We start from the raw sequence: 17485 nt of genomic DNA on the forward strand, positions 1-17485 counted from the left end.
CCACAGTTTCTTGTTCCCTGGCAGCTTGTGTGCAGATGGGGAAAGGGGGACAGCACCTTCAGAAGGGTGGGCAGCCCTCTCCCCGAGCTGAGTCCCTTTGTGTGGGACTACAGGATGCTGGAGGGAGGACCAGGGCTGCCAGAGCAGTAGGCACTCAGCTGGGAGGAAGCTGACGGGCTCCTGGTCTAGCTGGGAAGGGAGGCGGTGCTGGAAGACTGCTTTTCATCCCCCGTTTCTGGCTGGATTTTCCCTAGCGATGGCTCTGAGGGGAATTTTTCTGCTCTAAGAGGCAGAGCGTGGATCAGTATAGCAGGGTCTTAATGGACATGTTCATGGCTTGGATACTGGAGGTCTCCTTCCAAGGCTGCTTGTGTCCCCCCACCGCGGTGTTTGCTGGCTGCAGAATTCTTTGGTCTGCAGCCTTAGTGATGGATACAGATCACATTTTTAATATAGAAATACATTTTTTTGAAGGAAAATGATTCCCAGAAATAGGAATTCGTCTGCCAAACAATGTGCACATAACTGACTTTACACTCAGAGGTGCCAGAAAGTTCAGGAACGAGACCAACAATAAAAACCAACACACGTGTGAAAAATCTACTACATTAAAGCCAGATTCAATAAAAATAGCACCTACTTTATATGCTGCCGAAGCTGGCACAGGCCTGCAAAAGGAGAAGGAAAAAGACAAAATGTTGAGGAGTTGCACCCAGCCCCGAGGAGCCGAGCGCTGCTGAGCGACTCAGTCACTCCTGTGCAACGTTCTTCTAATTCCTCATCCTGCTGCTTCTCGGGCAGAAAGACCCCATCTGGGATAGCTGAGCCTGCCCTACAGGCTTCGTGCCCAGGAGGCGAAAGATGCGGGCCTTCCCCTGAGCAGCATGCGGGCTGAGAGCAGAGCTCGCCCGGTGCTGCGGTGGCAGAGCAAACCCAGGTCTCTGCCTCCCCCTGTTGCTTTGCCCACTGCCTCCCGTTTCTCCCGAGGAGCCGAACCTGATGCAATGCCCCCTGAGAGCAGCAGGAGGACGGGCTGCCTCCGCCACAGCCCAGCTTGCTCTGCTCCTTTCTTCCCTTGCATTTCGTCCCTGTGCTCGCAGCCGCATTCTGATGCCGGCACGAGCAGCACGAGCCTCGAGTGGAGAAATCCCCGACCGTGGGGTGGGATGAGCTGGGACGGGTGGGAGAGGCTGCTCCTGTGTGTGTCGTCCCACTGGTGTGTGTGCATCGTCCCTGATTTTTAACAAAACCTCTTTGTTTTGAGGCTCTCTGTAAAGATGCACCAGAGGCAGACCCTGCTTGACAACATCAAAACCCAGCAGCCCCAAAACCAAGGCTATTCAACCAAACCAAGCACTCAAGGCCAGGCTGGACGGGGCTGCGAGCAACCTGCTCAGAAGGAGGTGTCCCTGCCTATAGCAGGGGGGTGGAACTGGATGACATTAAAGGTCCCTTCCAGCCCAAACCAGTCTACGAATCCATGTGGGATCATGCTGCTGGCAGCATCCCATGTCCAGCTATCGCCTCACATGGCCCAGCCTGGCACCACAGCAGCTGAGCACAGAGGACATGGGCACCTCACTGCCTCTGGGAAAGAGCCTGGGTGGCCTTCGCTTCTATGAATAGTTCCTTCAAGCTACATATGATTTTTAGGCATCTCAAAGGCAGGGGAGCCTGAATATCAAGTCAGAATGGCTTCCTTCCATTTCTTCCAAAACATAAGCCCCAGAACATGAGGCTTTTTGTAACCCACTGCAATGGGAAAGTGGTACCTAAGCCCCAAAGTAGGCATGCCTCCCTCACAAGAGCTTCACACCTTATAGCCAAGCCAGCAGCTCTTCAGGTTGGATACGAGGAAACTTTTCTTCTCAGGGAGAGCAGTGATGCAGTGGCACAGAGAGAGCAGAGTGGGGTGGGGTGCCCCTGGGGGGGTCACCATCCCTGAAGGTGTTCAAGAATGGGGGAGATGTGGCACTGAGGGACGTGGTCAGTGGATGGTGGGGTGGAGTGGGGTTGAGCTCTGTGATCTTCAGGATCTTTTCCAACTTTATGATTCCATGATCCCATGACTCCATCTTTACATCCAGCTGTTCCTTGTCCATCATTAGGGCAACTGAGCACATCTCAGCACCTCTGTCAGCAGGGACGTGTCCCAGGTAGCACTGAATAGCGATCTCACAGCCCCAGCCCTGTCTCTAACTGGAGCAATGTTCTGATTTGCCAACTTTCACAATTTATGAGCTCTGCAATATTTAGTAACTGGTGAGAAAGAGGAAGTAGGAAGGAGGTTTTATGGCCACAGCTTCCTATAGTCTGAAAATTGAGTTTCTAGTTGAAAAAAAAAATAAAAGAAAAGAAAGAAGGAAAAAAAAATACAAAACAAAGAGATATTGAAGGTCTCCAAACCATAATACATATAAATATTGGTATACTGCATTTAATAAATACAAAACAGAAATACAAAACAAAATGTAAATGTGCTTCTTCAAACCAGTACCTCTAAAGCTTACGCTGTTTTTAAGCAGCTGAAGCAAATTCTTAGTCACAGCCCTGGACAAAGCAGGCAGGATCCCCACAGCATCCCGTGCCTGTCCTTCAAGCAGTTTATCACGAGCAAATGGTTCCAGGTGGCGACAAACGGTGCTCAGCAGAGTTACCACTGATAAGGAAGATGAGACCAACCCCAGAGGCGGTGGGGAAGGAAACACCCAGCACACCCTAGCCTTGTGCTAGGGAACTCCTCAAACCCTGCTCCACAAGAGCTTGAAGCATTCGTTCTCCCAGGCAGAGACCTGAAGGTGAGTGTCAGTGACTTGGGGGGTTGGAATAGATTATCTTTGAGGTCCCTTCCAACCTTGGTGCTGGCCTGGGTGTGGGAGGGCACGGTGCAATGCTCAGTCAGCAGAGCAGCCATCTCCCCAGCACAGAGATCACACTCACAATGCACTGCCTGGCAAGTCTGCATGGTATGTGGATTTTCTTCTCCATAATGAGAAATCCAATATGAAATGCACAGATTAGTTTACTAATCTGTGTAAATCCTATTAATAGTCCTTATGCTGCTGCACTCTCACTCAAATTCTCACAAACCTGCTAAATTGGGTTGGTTTTCCCTCACCCCCAACCAGCCCCACCTGGCTGTGCTCACATCCCCCCATAATGGCCGTGGCCACCAATGGACGACTTCACTCTGCAGTCCTCTCTCCCAGCTCCCTCGTGTCCCACAGTGCAACGTGCCCTGGATCAAAGCATTACAGCTGTAAATCACTGCGGTGCCATTGGAGCTGAAGGGATTATAGGAAGGAGTGCTCAGCTTTCATGGGGACGGGCAGAGCCTGGATATCCTTCCTGCAGCATCGCTGCCTTCTGGTGCCCATTCGAAGGGAAGGGAAGGGAAGGGAAGGGAAGGGAAGGGAAGGGAAGGGAAGGGAAGGGGGAAAAATAGAGGAGGAGCAGGTAACCCATTCCTTTTCTTATGAGCTGCTCCAATGGGCTCTGCTGATAAGGAATCCACATGCTGCTTTTGTGTACTCAGGTTTTAGGCTCAAACATTCAGCTCCCCTCCTTTGGGTAAAATAAATACACTTCTGGCTTCCTCAGCCACCCCTTGGAAGCAATGCCATCCCATCAAAGGTGAGTGATGCAGAAGATAGGGGAGGAAGAAGATGCACATCTGGATGTGCTAAGTGTAGGAAAGCAGAGATCCACATCTGCATGTGCCAAGGCACAGGGCAGAGCTGCACGTTCCTGGCCCTCCACATATCTGCTGCCCCGGCTCTGGAGCTGCTGCTGCACCACATGCTCAGGGCCTGGGGCCTCACAGAGCAGAATGGCTTTTGTAGCTGAGAGCACTAATGTACGGAGGCAATTGGGAATTAATTATTTAATGAGATTCTCATTGGTAGGAAGCTCCTGCCCCTCGTGCTGCTCAGCTCCCATTAAATGTTGGTTTCTTCCCTCAGACTGCAGCAGTCTGAGAGCAGCAGAAAATTATGGCTAAACCCAGCTCCCTCTCACAATGAGCTCCACTCAAACGGACAGATGGCACTCAGGTAACCAGGAGCACAATTTAGTGCTATTAATACTGGCAGCGATGGCAATGGGCAAAGCTCAGCATCTCTACCTGGGAGAACTGTGCCATCAGTATCCCTAAACACACCCCCAAACACAAACACAACGCTTTTGCTTTTTTCCTCTCTTCGAATGAGAAAAACACACCTGTACACATGTGCTTCCCCGCGATCCAGGAGCACGAAGCCTGAAGTCCCCCAGCCGGGCTCAGGAGCGAGGAGTGCAGTCTCCATGGAGGCGAGGCACCGCTGAAGGTCGATGAAATCGTACACCCGGCTGAGCCGAGCTTATCCGGCACGCTGCTCTGCGGCGCTCACAGCCGACTCCCCTGGAAAGCCGCGTTGTGCTGCTGGAAGAGATAACCACCCATGGGAGACACGGGGAGAGAAAGGAGAAAGAACAACGCGGTGCTGGCGGAGCAAAGTTCCCTTTAAGGGCAAAGCAAGGCGCATCTCAGCGCTTCCCTGCACACCCAGGGGCTGAGCATCCCCCGGTGCTGCAGAGGCAGATGGAGGGCACCCGCCTCGACGCGCGCTGACCTTTCCCCTCTCTAAAATTTCAAAGCAGGCGCTGGCGGCACCGAGCAGACTGTGTGCCATCTGCGGCGTGACCCCGGCCCCGCACTGCCCGGTGGCATCGCTAATGGGGGGTGAAAGGTCCCCTCCGCCCCACGCTGCCACCGACCCACCGGGATGGGGTGGGCTGCAATGAGATGCAATGGGACGGGACGGGACGGATGGGATGGGACACCCCGACCCCTGCAGACCACAGCCTGAGCCGCACCGAGCACACTCGCCTTGCTCAGTGCCCGAACGCAAAGCGCAGGCGAGCAGCCCCGGGTGGAAATGCGGTACCCACTCACAGCGCGGTGCTGAGTTTTGCATCTCCCAGACTGCGGCCGTGGATGGAGCATTCAAAGGGACAAAGGAGAGGAGTACGAGAACGCCCCGTAGGTGCCGGTGGGGGAATGAGGCACCGTGGAAGCGATAAGCGCTGAGAATGGAGGGGGCATGCCCCCTCCCACCGCCCGAACCTGCGGGATCCTGGGAGCGAGTTGAAGGGTGCCACAAACTGGGTCGGGGGAGGAGTGGCAAACCCCATCCAAAGTGGCTTTTACATTTTTTTTAATTTAATTCTTTTTTTTTTTTTACTTTTCTTTTTCTTTTTTTATTTTTTATCAGCAATTTTTTCCTTTTTTTCACGAATTTTCTTCACTTTTTAAAAATTATTTTCAGTACTTTTAGCGTTTCTTGCACAAAAAGCGCTGAAAGAGAGCACGGGAAACAAACAAACAAACAAACAAACAACAACAACAAACCCAAACCCCACCCCACGCTCTGCAAAAGAACCACATACCCCTTCGTGGCCGACGTGGAATTTCCACTCTGCTCTCAGTTTCCCGGCGCCCGGCACCCCCGGTCCTCACCATCCCCTAAAGAAGAGGTGGCTGCCAACCCCTGCCGGGACACCCGTGGGGCGGCTCGGACACGTGTGGACACGTGGGCGGGGCGCGGTGACACAGATGGGGCGCGCACACGCGTGGGTTTGGGACACTCTGTGGGCTGCTCCGCGTGTGGCTGCATCCTGCGTGGGTTGTGTGCTGCTTTCTCCGCTCCCGTTGAGCTGTTTCGTTTCGTTTTTTGCCCGTGATTCGCCTGCGGCACCGCTGAGGTGCAGCGGGGACACGCGTGGGCAGCGTAGTCACCCCACCCGCGGCAGAGCCCTTGCTGCTGTTCTGCGGGGAATTCCTCTTTCTGTCTCATGCCGGTGCCGGGAAATCCGACCATTCGTTTCGGACCCCTCATATCATTCACCCGCATTTATCGGGAGCGCGGAGCTGGAGGCCCACGCGTGTCGAGAACGCGGGTGGCAGCGGGGAACACCTTGCGGGGACCGCCCGCTCCCTGCAGCCCTGCTCGGGGTGCGTGCGCTCATAAGAAGGGGGCAAAAAACTGCAGCTGATATCGCCTCGGGTCGCGGCAAAATCCGTACTGCTGAGAAACAGGAGGAAAACGCGTGGGAACGGTCGGACACGCGTGGGTATTGCCGGAAACGCGGCCGGGAATAGCTGGGGGGGAGTCGCGTGTGGGAACCGCAGCCGCAAAGTGTTGGGAGGGGGAAACTTGGGTGGGTTTTTCCACTACACGGACACGCGTGGGTGAGGCGAGCTCAAACCCCGGCTTGGTTTTTTGCTTCAGGAACGCGCTCGTCCCGTGGAGCTGCGGCTGGTCGGGGCAGCGCGGCCGCTCGCTCTCCTCGCAGCAGCCGAACATCTTGAAGTAATCAGCAGCTGAGAACGGAGACGTCCCCCTGGCATCTCAGGTTAAAGGAGGAGGTCCAGGAAAATGTGGTAGAGCCATTACAAGAAACCTGAGATGCATTCATCAGAGACTCCAATTGCCATCGCATTAGGATTGATTAGAGACCAGCAGTACCGTAATGACCCGGAAAGAGGGGCATAGAGGGATTATTAATATCAGACTTTGAAACAAAAAAAAAAAAAAAAAAAAGAGAGAGAGAGAGAAAGAGAAAGAAAAAAAAAAGAAAAGGAAGAAAGAAAAAAAAAAGGTATAAAAGAAAAAGAGGAGGAGGGGAAAGGGATTTTCAAAAGGAGCTGCTGCTGGGACACGCACCTACCTGAGGGGTGCGGGCACCGCTCGGGGGTTGCAGCCGTGTGAAAACGAAAGGGAACGGACCCCCCCGGAGCCCCACGGCCCGGCCCGGCCCGAGGGGACACGGCACGAGCGGGACTCGGTCCCCGCGTCCCCGCATCGACGGCGGCGGGGACGGGAGGAGCCGGGCTGCTCCTCGGCTCCGTGCGCCAAAACAAACCGGCCCCTCCTGGTCTGGGTTTAAATGGAGCTCACGGGATAATTAACTCCATCTTTGCAGCCCCGCTTTAACTGTTTGTTTAGTGTCACCCCGTATTACCGTCACCGGCACTTTACTCCGCACGGGAGGAGCCGGAGGGCTTCACCTCCCCGGAGGAAATTCTTCGGAGCTTAAAAAAGAAAAAAAAAAACCATAACAAAATAAAATTTCAGCATCCCCCGGAGGTCCGTCAGCAGCGGAGAAACGGGGTGCGGGGTTAGGGGGGGGGGGGACGGGGGACCGGGGGGGCACCGCAGCGCCGCGTGATCCCCTTTAATCCGTAGGAGCGAACGGAGAAAGGGCCCTTTGTGGCCCGGCCCGGCCCGGGGGTGCGGGGGCACCGCGGGAGCGGTGTACAGGGACAGGGGGTCGTGCCCCCCACCCCCATCCCATGGCCCCCCGTTAAAAAAATAGAATAATACGGGGGGGAGAGGGAGGGAGAGGCGGCACAAATCCTTATTGTTCGGGGCGAGCCGGCAGCGGGCTGTGTCCCTGCGCATTCGGCGGGGAAGGCAGCACGGATCCGGTATCACGTTGCAGATTCTCACTAAAGATAACGAAATGTGATCTATTTTTCAGAACAGCAAGTGGATGGGAAAGGAGCCCTCTCCAACACAAACCTCATTGACTAATGGGGCGGTTTTGGGTTTCGCCTTCGAAAGGTTCGGAAATCGGCAGCGTTCCGTCACCGCCGCCCGGCTGCACCCCGAGCCCGCGGCTCTTAGCGGACCGCTCCCAGCGCTCCCTTCTGCCGCTCCCTTCCCCAGAAACCCACACATTAAAAATATATACAGATCCTTAGCTTTACTTTTTAGGTTTATTTCTAAGGCCGGAGGGGAAGAGGGGGCCGTGTTTTCTATGTTTTCTGTACAATTTTTCTACTTTTTATTTTATTGTTATTTTTTTTTCCGGCGATATAGACGGAAAACGGCCGAGCGCTGCTCCGGCCCCGGCCCCATCCCCGCTCCGCACCGAATAAAGCCGCGGAGATGTCCGCGCCCGCGCTGCGCCCCATCCCCGCGCGGAACCGTTTGCTTCGGGCTCCGACCCTCTGCTTTTATTTGAACGCTTCGAAATCATTTCTTGTCTGAATTTATGGGGCTAAACGGAGCGTGAGGCTCGGAAATCCGCGCCGCTTTACCTCCTTCGGGTGGTTTGAAGCGAAAACTTTCCGTTTATTTTGCCGGAAAAGCTGCGGGGAACGCACAGCGGTGGGAGCGGCCCCGGCCCCTCCGCGGGTGTTGTGGGGTGCAGACCCCCCCACCCCTGAGCCCCCGCTCGGGGCCGAGCCCCAACGTTCGGGTTCGGCCTTAGGAAGGGGCTGGCAGGGAGAAGCCGCTCTCGTTGCAAAAAGGGCTCCCTACGGCCCCGCTTTGCGTTTTTCACCCCCTAGCCCTGAAGGGACAAACCCTCAGGTCTGTGCTTCCCAATTTTCTTAGAAAAATAATAAGAACGCGTTGTAATAAAGCAAAGGGACTGAGGAGCGCGTCCCGGGCTCGGAGCGGCCGTGGCACCGCTCCTGCGGGACGCCCCGAGCCCACCGCTGTAATTCTGCGCACTTGCTCCAGACTTTAGGGTATTAGTTGGTGTTAGAGCCGGGTTTAAGGCTCCGTTCCGGTCCCCACGCAGCTGCCTTGTCAATAAGGATCTGTTCCAAACAGACATTCCTTCTGGGAGGACATTGCAGCTCTTTAAGACTTCATCTGCAACATCACAAGCACTAAAATAAAATGGAAGGGAAAATTAGCAGACACGCGGTCATGGGACACGGCGGTGCCCGAGCGGGGCAGAGCGGACAGACGGGCGGCAGCGCCTTATTTAACAGCCCCGACAAGAGAAATACATGGGAAAAACAACCGCCGGGGTTTTGGGGAACGGCGGCGGGGCCTGCAGCCGTTGGGGTGCGGCGAGAGGGACTCGGCCGAGCCTACCCGGAGGGGTCGGGGCCGGGTACCGGGATCGGGCAGCGGGACCACCCCGGCCCCCGCTCGGAGCTCTCCCCGGTCCGGCCCGGCCGTGCGGAGCTCACAGCGGAATAAATCGTCCCACTCTCGGAGAAGACAAACAGGTTTTCGAGAGCCCCTCGATTGTTCTCGGAACCTACGGAGTGAGCCCAAACGCCGGCAGGAGGGTGCTCAAAGCGCAGCGCTCCGCTTATCTCAGCGCGTATAAGCACTGCCATAAAGACACCCTCATCCCCGCCCTTATCTCAGCGCATTGTCCCCATCTCCCAGCCCGTCCCGGCTCCCGACTGCAGCTTATCTCTGCTCGAGGAACCTAATTGCTTTCTAATTTTTGCAATAATTGCTTTGGAGTGAGGTGTGCAGATGAGGATTTGGGCGAATGAAAGCGCCGCCGCAGTTTTTTTCTCTTCCCCCTTCCCCGGGGGCAGCTCCGAGGGCCGCTCCCTCCCGACCTGAGCGGCCCCGGCCCGGACCCCCCCGGGGTGAGGGGGAGGCGGAGAGGTGCGGGGGGGAAGGGACCGCGCCTCCGCTGTTATTCAGCGCACGGCATCCTCAGTGCGGCCGAGCGGTATTTATTCATTCACGCCTGGCGCGAGGGTGATAGGAGCCGGGACGAGGAGGGGAGCTTCGAGAATGGAAAAGAAATAAGCGAAAAGAAATAAGCGAAAAGAAATAAGTGTAAAGAAATAAGTGAAAAGAAATGGGAAAAGAAAGAATTAAAAAAAAAGAAGGAAAAGAAAGAAAAAATAAATAAAGAAAAAAAAGAAACAAAAACCAAAGAAAGAAAAATGAGAAGCTAACAACTGAGGCGGAATGGAAGCAGCAGAGCCGCGCAGACGGCCGCGGGGTGCGGGACGCGCCGTGCCCGGAGCTCCCCCCGCAGCCGCAGCCGCAGCCGCAGCCGCGCAGCCGCGCCGGGGCCGGGGCCGCGCCGCCAGGCCCCGCCCGCCCGTTGCCGAGGCTCTGCCCGCCGGGCCGGGCTGGGCTGGGCTGGGCCGGGCCGGGTCGGGGCCCTCCGCGGCGGGGGCCGAGCCGCGGGCGCCCAATCAGCGCTGCGCGGGGGCTCGGGCGCTTTAAGCGCGGCGGCGGCGGCGGAGCGGGGGCAAAGTTTCCCCCCCGGCGCTCCGCCGAGCATCCCCCGCTCCGCCGCCGCCTCCGCGCTTCGCCCCGCTCCGGGGACGGGCCCGGGGCTCTCCCCGCCCCTCCGCCGCCTCCCGGTGCCGCACGCGGCCCCGAGCCGCCCCTCGGCGCCCCGGCCCCGGCCATGTCGATGCTGCCGTCGTTCGGCTTCACGCAGGAGCAGGTCGCCTGCGTGTGCGAGGTGCTGCAGCAGGGGGGGAACCTGGAGCGCCTGGGCCGCTTCCTGTGGTCGCTGCCGGCCTGCGACCACCTGCACAAGAACGAGAGCGTCCTCAAGGCCAAAGCGGTGGTGGCTTTCCACCGGGGCAACTTCCGCGAGCTCTACAAGATCCTGGAGAGCCACCAGTTCTCGCCGCACAACCACCCCAAGCTGCAGCAGCTCTGGCTCAAGGCGCACTACGTGGAAGCCGAGAAGCTGCGCGGGCGGCCGCTGGGCGCCGTGGGCAAGTACCGCGTGCGCCGAAAGTTCCCCCTGCCCCGCACCATCTGGGACGGCGAGGAGACGAGCTACTGCTTCAAGGAGAAGTCGCGGGGAGTGCTGCGGGAGTGGTACGCGCACAACCCCTACCCCTCGCCCCGCGAGAAGCGGGAGCTGGCCGAGGCCACGGGGCTCACCACCACGCAGGTCAGCAACTGGTTCAAGAACCGGCGGCAGCGGGACCGGGCTGCGGAGGCCAAGGAGAGGTACGTGCCTTCCCCTCCCGCTTTCCTCCCTTCCTCTCCCGGCGCTGCGCGGACGGCCGTCCCGGTTCCCCCCCCGACGTTCGCCGTTGCGTTCTCCGCCGGACGCGCGGCACCGCAGCTCCGGACCGCCGGTCCCCTCCGGACGGCCTCGATCCGCTCCCACCTGCCCGGGGGCACCGACCCCCACACCCCCCTCCCCCCCCGGGCTCTCATCCCGGGCCGTCCCCGCCTTTGTTCGGTGCGTTCCGGGCCGCGAGCGCCGCGTCCCCGCTGCCGGCCCCGGGGGAGCCGCGGCCGTTCCCCGCGGTGGGGGCTCGGGGCGGCTGTTCCCCGCGGTCCCGCGGGGCGAGGACCCGTCCCGGCCCCGCCGAGAGCCGAGCACGGAGCGCCGTACCCGCGCCCGCGGGGCCGCGCTGCGATTCGCAACGAAAAAGACGGACGAGAAGAAACGGCAGAACCGCCGCGTCCTTCCTCACCTCGGTCCCCGGCGGCTCCGGGGTGCGCGGTGCGCAGCAGCTGTCTAAACAGGGGCCGAGCCCGGCAGCTGCGGGACGATCCGTTAGGAACATACTGGGCGCTTTCTTCCTCGTTTTTTTTTTCCCTTTTTTTTTTTTCCTTTCCCTTCCTTCCCTCATCCCGGAGGCCCCCGCCCTGACCGCCCGCTGTGCTTCTGCCTTCGCAGGGAGAACACGGAGAACAACAACGCGGCCACCAACAAACCCAACCAGCTCTCCCCCCTGGACGGGAGCAAACCCCTCATGTCCAGCTCCGAGGAAGAATTTTCACCCCCGCAGAGCCCGGATCAGAACTCGGTCCTCCTGTTGCAGGGGAACCTCGGCCACGGCAGGAGCTCCGCGTACCCGCTGGGCTCCCTGCCCGCCCCCCCGGGCACACACAGCCTGCCGGGCCACCAGCTCCAGGACTCGCTGCTGGGGCCGCTCACCTCCAGCCTGGTGGACCTGGGCTCCTAAAGGGCCCCGCTCGGGGACACGGACTCTCGGTTGTACATAGCGGATGGTGATCCTGAACGTGACTTCAGCTCTTCTCCACGGTCTCAGCTCCAGGTCCAGTCCCTCAACCCCTCCTCCCCCCCCTCTTCCTTCCCCACTATCGTTATTTTTATTATTATTATTATTTTTCCACGTAGCCAAACGCAGCGAGCGGCAGAAGGCCCTCGGCCTTTCGAGTTGAAGTGAGCGGGAGTTACGACAACAAAAATAGAAATAAAAGGGGAGAGGGTGGGGAAAAATCCAAGCCCGGATCCCATCGCGCCCCATAAATCCCAACCGGTGCGGCCCAGGGGCAGGGGGAGCACAGGGCCCTTCGTGGCCGCGGGAGCACGGAGGGGAACTTTTCGTTTACACTTTTTTTTTCATATTTAGCTTCACTGGAAGGATTTCGATGTAGTTTAAAATTAAAAATTAAAAAAAAAAAGGAAAAAAAAAAAGGCTAATAATTAGGAAGCGGCAGTGCGAGGGTTTTCCCAAGTGCCTCCTACGTCTGAACGCGGTGCTGCTCCCCGGCCCGGACACGCAGCGCTGCGGCTGCACGTTAGGGCAGTAACGGCAGTGATAGAAACGCGGACGGCCCTCTCCTCCTGCAGGAGCGTCTCTCTCTGGCTGCCGCCCCCCCCACCCCCCCGCCTTGCCCCCCCGCCCCGCTCTGCCTCGCAGTGAGCGCGCAGCTGTCTGTCTCGAGTCTGTGTTTCCGACCTCGCGTGTGCTTTCAGGTTTCTTTTCTATTGTACCCGAACAGCTGAAATTAAAACACCGCTGATGGCAGAACCCCGACGCTGCGCTCTTCTTTGTAGGGTTGAGCCCCCCCCCCCTCCCCACGAGACGTGGGAGCCGCTCTCCTTCCGCCACTGCCCCTTCGCTGTGCCACCCCCGAGGGATGGAGCCGAGGTCGGGGCGCGGAGGTTGCACACCGGGTCCGCCCCGTCGGGCCCCCCCCGGCTGCACAGCGCGGATGGTGCCGCTTTCCACATTTCCCCCCTCCCCTCCGTCCGCGTTTTGCACCATGGAGCGGGTGTTTATGTAAGGCTCTACCGTGTTTGTTCTCGGGGTCTCGGGCCGTGGAGAAATGTCACCCTCTGCAGGAGGGTCTCTCCCGGCCGCCTTCCTCCGGAGCGGGCCCCGCCGCCCCCGGCCGCGCTCCTCGGCTGCCCCGGCCCCCCCCGCCCGGATCCGCCCGCGGGGTCACAGCTCCAGGGCGCGTCTCATCCTCCCCGGGTGTGGCAGCGGCCGCCCCGTCGGGGCACGCGGTGCCGATCCCGACGCGCTCCGCTCGGGGCGAGCACGGGCCGGGCACTGCGGGGCTCCGCGGCGCGGGGAGGGCACGGCCGCCCCGAGGGGACGGGAGGGGACGACGGGGGTCCGCGAGCTCCGAGGACCCGCACTGCACGTCGCGGGGCACCGATCCGACCCCGTCACAAAGTTCGCTGGAGTGGAAGGATAAATGTTGCGCCGGGCTCCAGCCCTGCGCGCAAATCAAAGCGGGCATGGCGAGCCGGGGGCTATTTTCAAAGCAAACGGCGCAGAGGCGTTTCCTGCGCGCAGGCGGCCGCAGGGCTTCGCTTCCGGAGGGGCAGCCGGGGGGGGGGGGTCCTGCTCTCCCACAAAGGGGGGGCCCTGCGCCCGTTCCTTATCGGGGAGAGCTTGCAGGTAGGTGGGGGAGGGCTGGAGGGAAGGCCCTGGAAGTAAATGCCGGGCTAAAGGAAAGACGGGGCCGGGCAGGTAGGAGCAGAGCTCGGTGCAGTTTGGTCGGCTTGACCTCGCAGCAAGCTTGTCACAGCACAGCCAGCCTGGGGGCAGCCCGGGCCCGCCCTCACCTCACTCTGCTGTGCTTCGATCAGCAAGGAAAGGGTTAATCCCCCCTCACCACCCCCACCCCCCCCCACCTCACCTCCCAGGACAGATTTCACACTGTGTCCAGGTCAGCCAAAAAGGGGAGGAAATGGGGAACAGCAGAATGATTAATTCTACCTGCTTTTCCCATGAGTGATCACCTGCTTTTGGGGTCATGAATAGCAGGTAGCTCTCCCCGTCTCCAGCTCTGAGAGGCTCATTTGTTTGGTGACAGCTGAGTGACAAGACCTGAAACCCGAGCCCTCAACTTTGCCTGATGTGTGGATAAAACCCTGGATGTTCCCTCAAACATTTCAGGAAATGAAAGTTGTAACGCGATCCCTTGCGCGCCCACATCTCCCCCAGCAACACACAAAAGCTCAAAGGAACCTTCTCGGATTAAATTCAGCCTGGAGAGGATGGAAGGAAAATGGAGAGCAGGCTGAGAGGGCTGGGGCTGGCAGGCATTTCTGCAGCCCTTATTGGAAATGTCTGTCCAAAGCAGGGATTTGGAAAGGTCACCTCTACCGTAAGTGCCTTTTGCCCCGCAGAGCCACACGGGGAGCCCCGCTCCTCCCCGGCCCATCTCTGCCTGCGGAGCGATGGGGACTGTGCTGAGATTCCCTGGGCAGGAAGTTTGGTGTGAGAAAACCAGCGCTGAGTGGGGAAGCCACCCCCCTCCTCCTCGTTTCATTTCCCGGGTCATGTTTAGAGAGCGTTGTCCCGTGGTAGCATTTGCAAACGGCACTCCTGCTCTGCTCCTCCCTGCCATGAGCTCCAGCTCAGCTCCATCCTCATCCTCGTTCCCAGGGACGCAGGGATTGGGATGGGGCATCCATCCGCACCGCGGGCAGTTCTGCGGTGCCGGCTGTCACGGGGCAGCCAGCCCCTCCTCACCCAGCCCCAGACAAAGCCCCATTCAACGGCTGTTTACTGCTGCGGTGCTGAGCGCTCCGCAGACCCACAAAGAAACCTCGGCACGTGCGTGGCGATAACGCTCCGCCTCTGCCCTTATCTCCCGCTGACGCTTTCCCGCAGCAGCCGGAGCGGTGCAGGAGCGCTGCGTGGGAACGCGTGGGAGCCCTCAGCCGGAGCCGTCGGGAGCCGTGCACAAAGGATGAGCTGTGGCTGCTGCGCTGGGCAGTGCCTCCAGGAGCCCCTGGCAGCCTCTGGCGTTTGCTCCCAGCTCCTTCCGTGGGGGCCGAGCATTCTCCGAAGCATATCATCCCAACCCTAAGAATTAAAGAGGTTTAGTTCAATTACAGTTTCCTGCGTTCACTGGTCCACAGCTGCCTGAAAGCGTCTCTGTGGGCAGAGCAGCTCCTTTCTCTACCTGCAGGAGCTCTTTGCGTACAGCAGCTGAGCACGAGCCATTCTTTCACTGCTCTGAACTGAAAGAGGAGAGATTTAGGAGGAAGCTCCTCACTCAGTGGAAGGTGCTGCTGCCCAGGGCTGGGGTTGCCCTATCCCTGGAGGTGCCCGAGGCCATGGATGGGGGCCGAGCTGCTGGGGGGGCAGCCAACCAAGGTCCCTTCCAACCCAACCATTCTGTGATTATGTGGTTCTGTGATCCCCCGCCTTTGCACAGCGTGTTACCTGCTCAGGCTGAGGGCTGTGAGCTGGGGTAGGAACGGTGCCCTCAGCTTCGTAATAAGGCACCACGGCTTATCATTATGTAACTCAATATTGCTAATCATACAGCACAAAAAACAATGGAATAAAACACAATGCCCAATGAGGCCTGTGGCTAACACTCCCAGAAGAAATAGTCTGTTTTCTAGAACCAAACAACAACAAAAAAAGCCAATAAACAAGGAAATCAGAAACAATTGAAAATGAAATCACATCTGCAAACCATCAGCGTGCTCCTCCTGAGCCCTGGGGACGTGGCCCTGCCACTGGGTGTGGGACACGCAGAAGGGCAAAGCTTTGGCGTTTGTTTGGTGGAAGGGTCACATCATGCTGGAACAAACCAGGGATTTATGAAGGGAATAAAATCTTCCTGATTTATCAGGTTGCTTTAAAGAAGGAGGAAAAGAGGCAGAACAAGCAGCAGCACCTGGAAGGTGTGGGTAGGACAGAGCTGTAGCTCGCTATCTGGGGAGCTCGGCGTGCTCAGCGTGGCCCCTACACCGTGATGTGATGCCTCAGAGCCCATGAGCAGGGCAGGAGCTGCAGTGATGCTCACCAGGAGAACCCAAGACCCGTGGAGAGGAAAACAAATGCAGCGTGGAGAAGCCAAAACCCACGGAGGGGAAAATGGACACAGCATACAGAGCTGTCCTGCTGCACGCTGGAGCAATCCGCACTTACACAGCCCCACCTGAGCTGGGTATCTGTGCCTCTGATCTGCACTGCTACGATTGTTCTGCCCTGGAAATCCCAACCGCAGGGACTGCTGGCAGCACAGCCGGAGCCAGAGTGTCCACCTGAGCCCCGGGGAGCTTTCATGTGGCCATGAAACCGCAGGGCCATTCTCCTGGAATAACGAGAGAGGAACAGAGGCTGCTCGGGGGGGAAAGGAGCAAACGGTGCCGTCACCGTGGGTGTGGGGTGCTGGCGCTACGCTGCCACCAGACCGTGGGTGAGGTGTCCCAGCAGGGTGACAGCTGCCACCTGCCATGGAAAAGTGGTGCCCAAAACAGGCTGGTTTTTAGGGATCTGGGACATGGGGTGCTTTGAGAGTTGCTTGGGTGGAACAGCGCGTGATTGATGTCTGCTGGGCAGGAGATGGAACACGTGAACGTATCACACTCAGATACACGGATGTGTAGATAGAGCTGCTCACTGGATGACCCATTGCATAAGCCATTCCCATGGGGGACAAGAGCAGGGTTAGGTCAAAGTAGGCATTGTGGGTTTGTCCCTATTGTCGTGCAGAAGGCAGCTGCAGGACATGTGCCTGGGTGCAGGGATGGGCAGCTGTGCATCGATCTGGGCTCCTCTCAAAACAAAATGCAGGAAGAAGTTATTTGGGGGAAATTCCAGCAGGAGCCAGGTGGTGCTGGAGGGGGAGTCCCCTTCTGTGCAGGTGGCACTCAAAGCAACGTTATGCCTGCCTGGTGCTCTGAACCCCAAGCACCACGGGGCACACAGAGGCCCCAGGGGGAGGTTGGGGGGCACAGGGTGGGGATGGGGTCCCAGCCCCTACCAGACCCCCTAAACCAGGACACAGCCCACTGAGCGGTGGTGTACAGTGCTCTGTCCAGATGTTGCAGGCAAGAAGGGGATGAACTCAGCCAGGCTCCATGGGGACGTGGTGGTGTCACCTCATCAGCATGGCTTCGCTGAAAACAAAGACATCCCTGCTCATAGAGAGCACACAGAGTCGTTTGGGTGACAGTGACCAAGCCCTATGGCCCTGCCCACGGCCAACGCAGCTCGCAGCAGCCCTTCCTCTCGCAGGGCTTAGCGTTCCTGGCAAAGCTCACGCGGAATGAAAACGCCTGTAATTTTCCGAAATTCCTTAATCCTGCTCATTTTCTCCCTTTCCCCGGGAGATCAGCAGCCGCAGTGGTCTCCCCGAGCCCACCCACTAATTACAAGACATGAGCTCAGCCAGCTGCCGGCCAGAAACAACAGCGCGGCTCCGCAGCACCGCTCGCGATGGGGACCGCTCTGCGCTGCAGGCGGAGCGCAGCGGCCCGGCAGCGCTCTGGCGGCCGAACCGGAGGCAGAGAGGCACAAAACAGCCTTTTCTTCTCCCTCCTGCAGCCGTCCTGGCTTCCCATAAGAGAACGACCCTAAAATGTCCGCATGGCTCCTTTAGGTGTCTCCCTTTTCCTTTTGGCTGCCGCTTTGCTCCGAACTCGAGCCTATGGGTTGGCAGTTGGACTAGGACAGTCTGATGCGTCTTTCCAGCCAGAATGATGCTATGATCGTCTTGCAGATTTGCCCCAGAAGCCCCCG

The 17485-nt window shown here is 58.5% G+C and overlaps 2 protein-coding genes across 2 annotated transcripts in view; both read left to right on the plus strand.

Moving 5' to 3' along the window:
- LOC136055817 (dehydrogenase/reductase SDR family member 7-like) overlaps positions 1-17485 on the plus strand; it is a 173176-nt gene continuing 155691 nt past the window's right edge. The window contains exon 1 of the mRNA XM_065747696.1: positions 1-5. The gene's annotated coding sequence lies outside the window, so the exon portion shown is untranslated. The remainder of the gene's footprint in view (positions 6-17485) is intronic.
- Positions 10068-12003, plus strand: LOC136060840 (homeobox protein SIX1). The gene is made up of 2 exons (XM_065755639.1): positions 10068-10730; positions 11413-12003. The coding sequence occupies exons 1-2, from the start codon at positions 10171-10173 to the stop codon at positions 11699-11701; spliced, it is 849 nt and encodes a 282-aa protein (XP_065611711.1). The 5' UTR covers positions 10068-10170; the 3' UTR covers positions 11702-12003.

The sequence above is a fragment of the Cyrtonyx montezumae genome, unplaced genomic scaffold (genome assembly GCF_038088225.1).
Source record: "Cyrtonyx montezumae isolate F1298 unplaced genomic scaffold, pur_monq_1.0 scaffold_10, whole genome shotgun sequence".
Taxonomy (NCBI): Eukaryota; Metazoa; Chordata; class Aves; order Galliformes; family Odontophoridae; genus Cyrtonyx; species Cyrtonyx montezumae.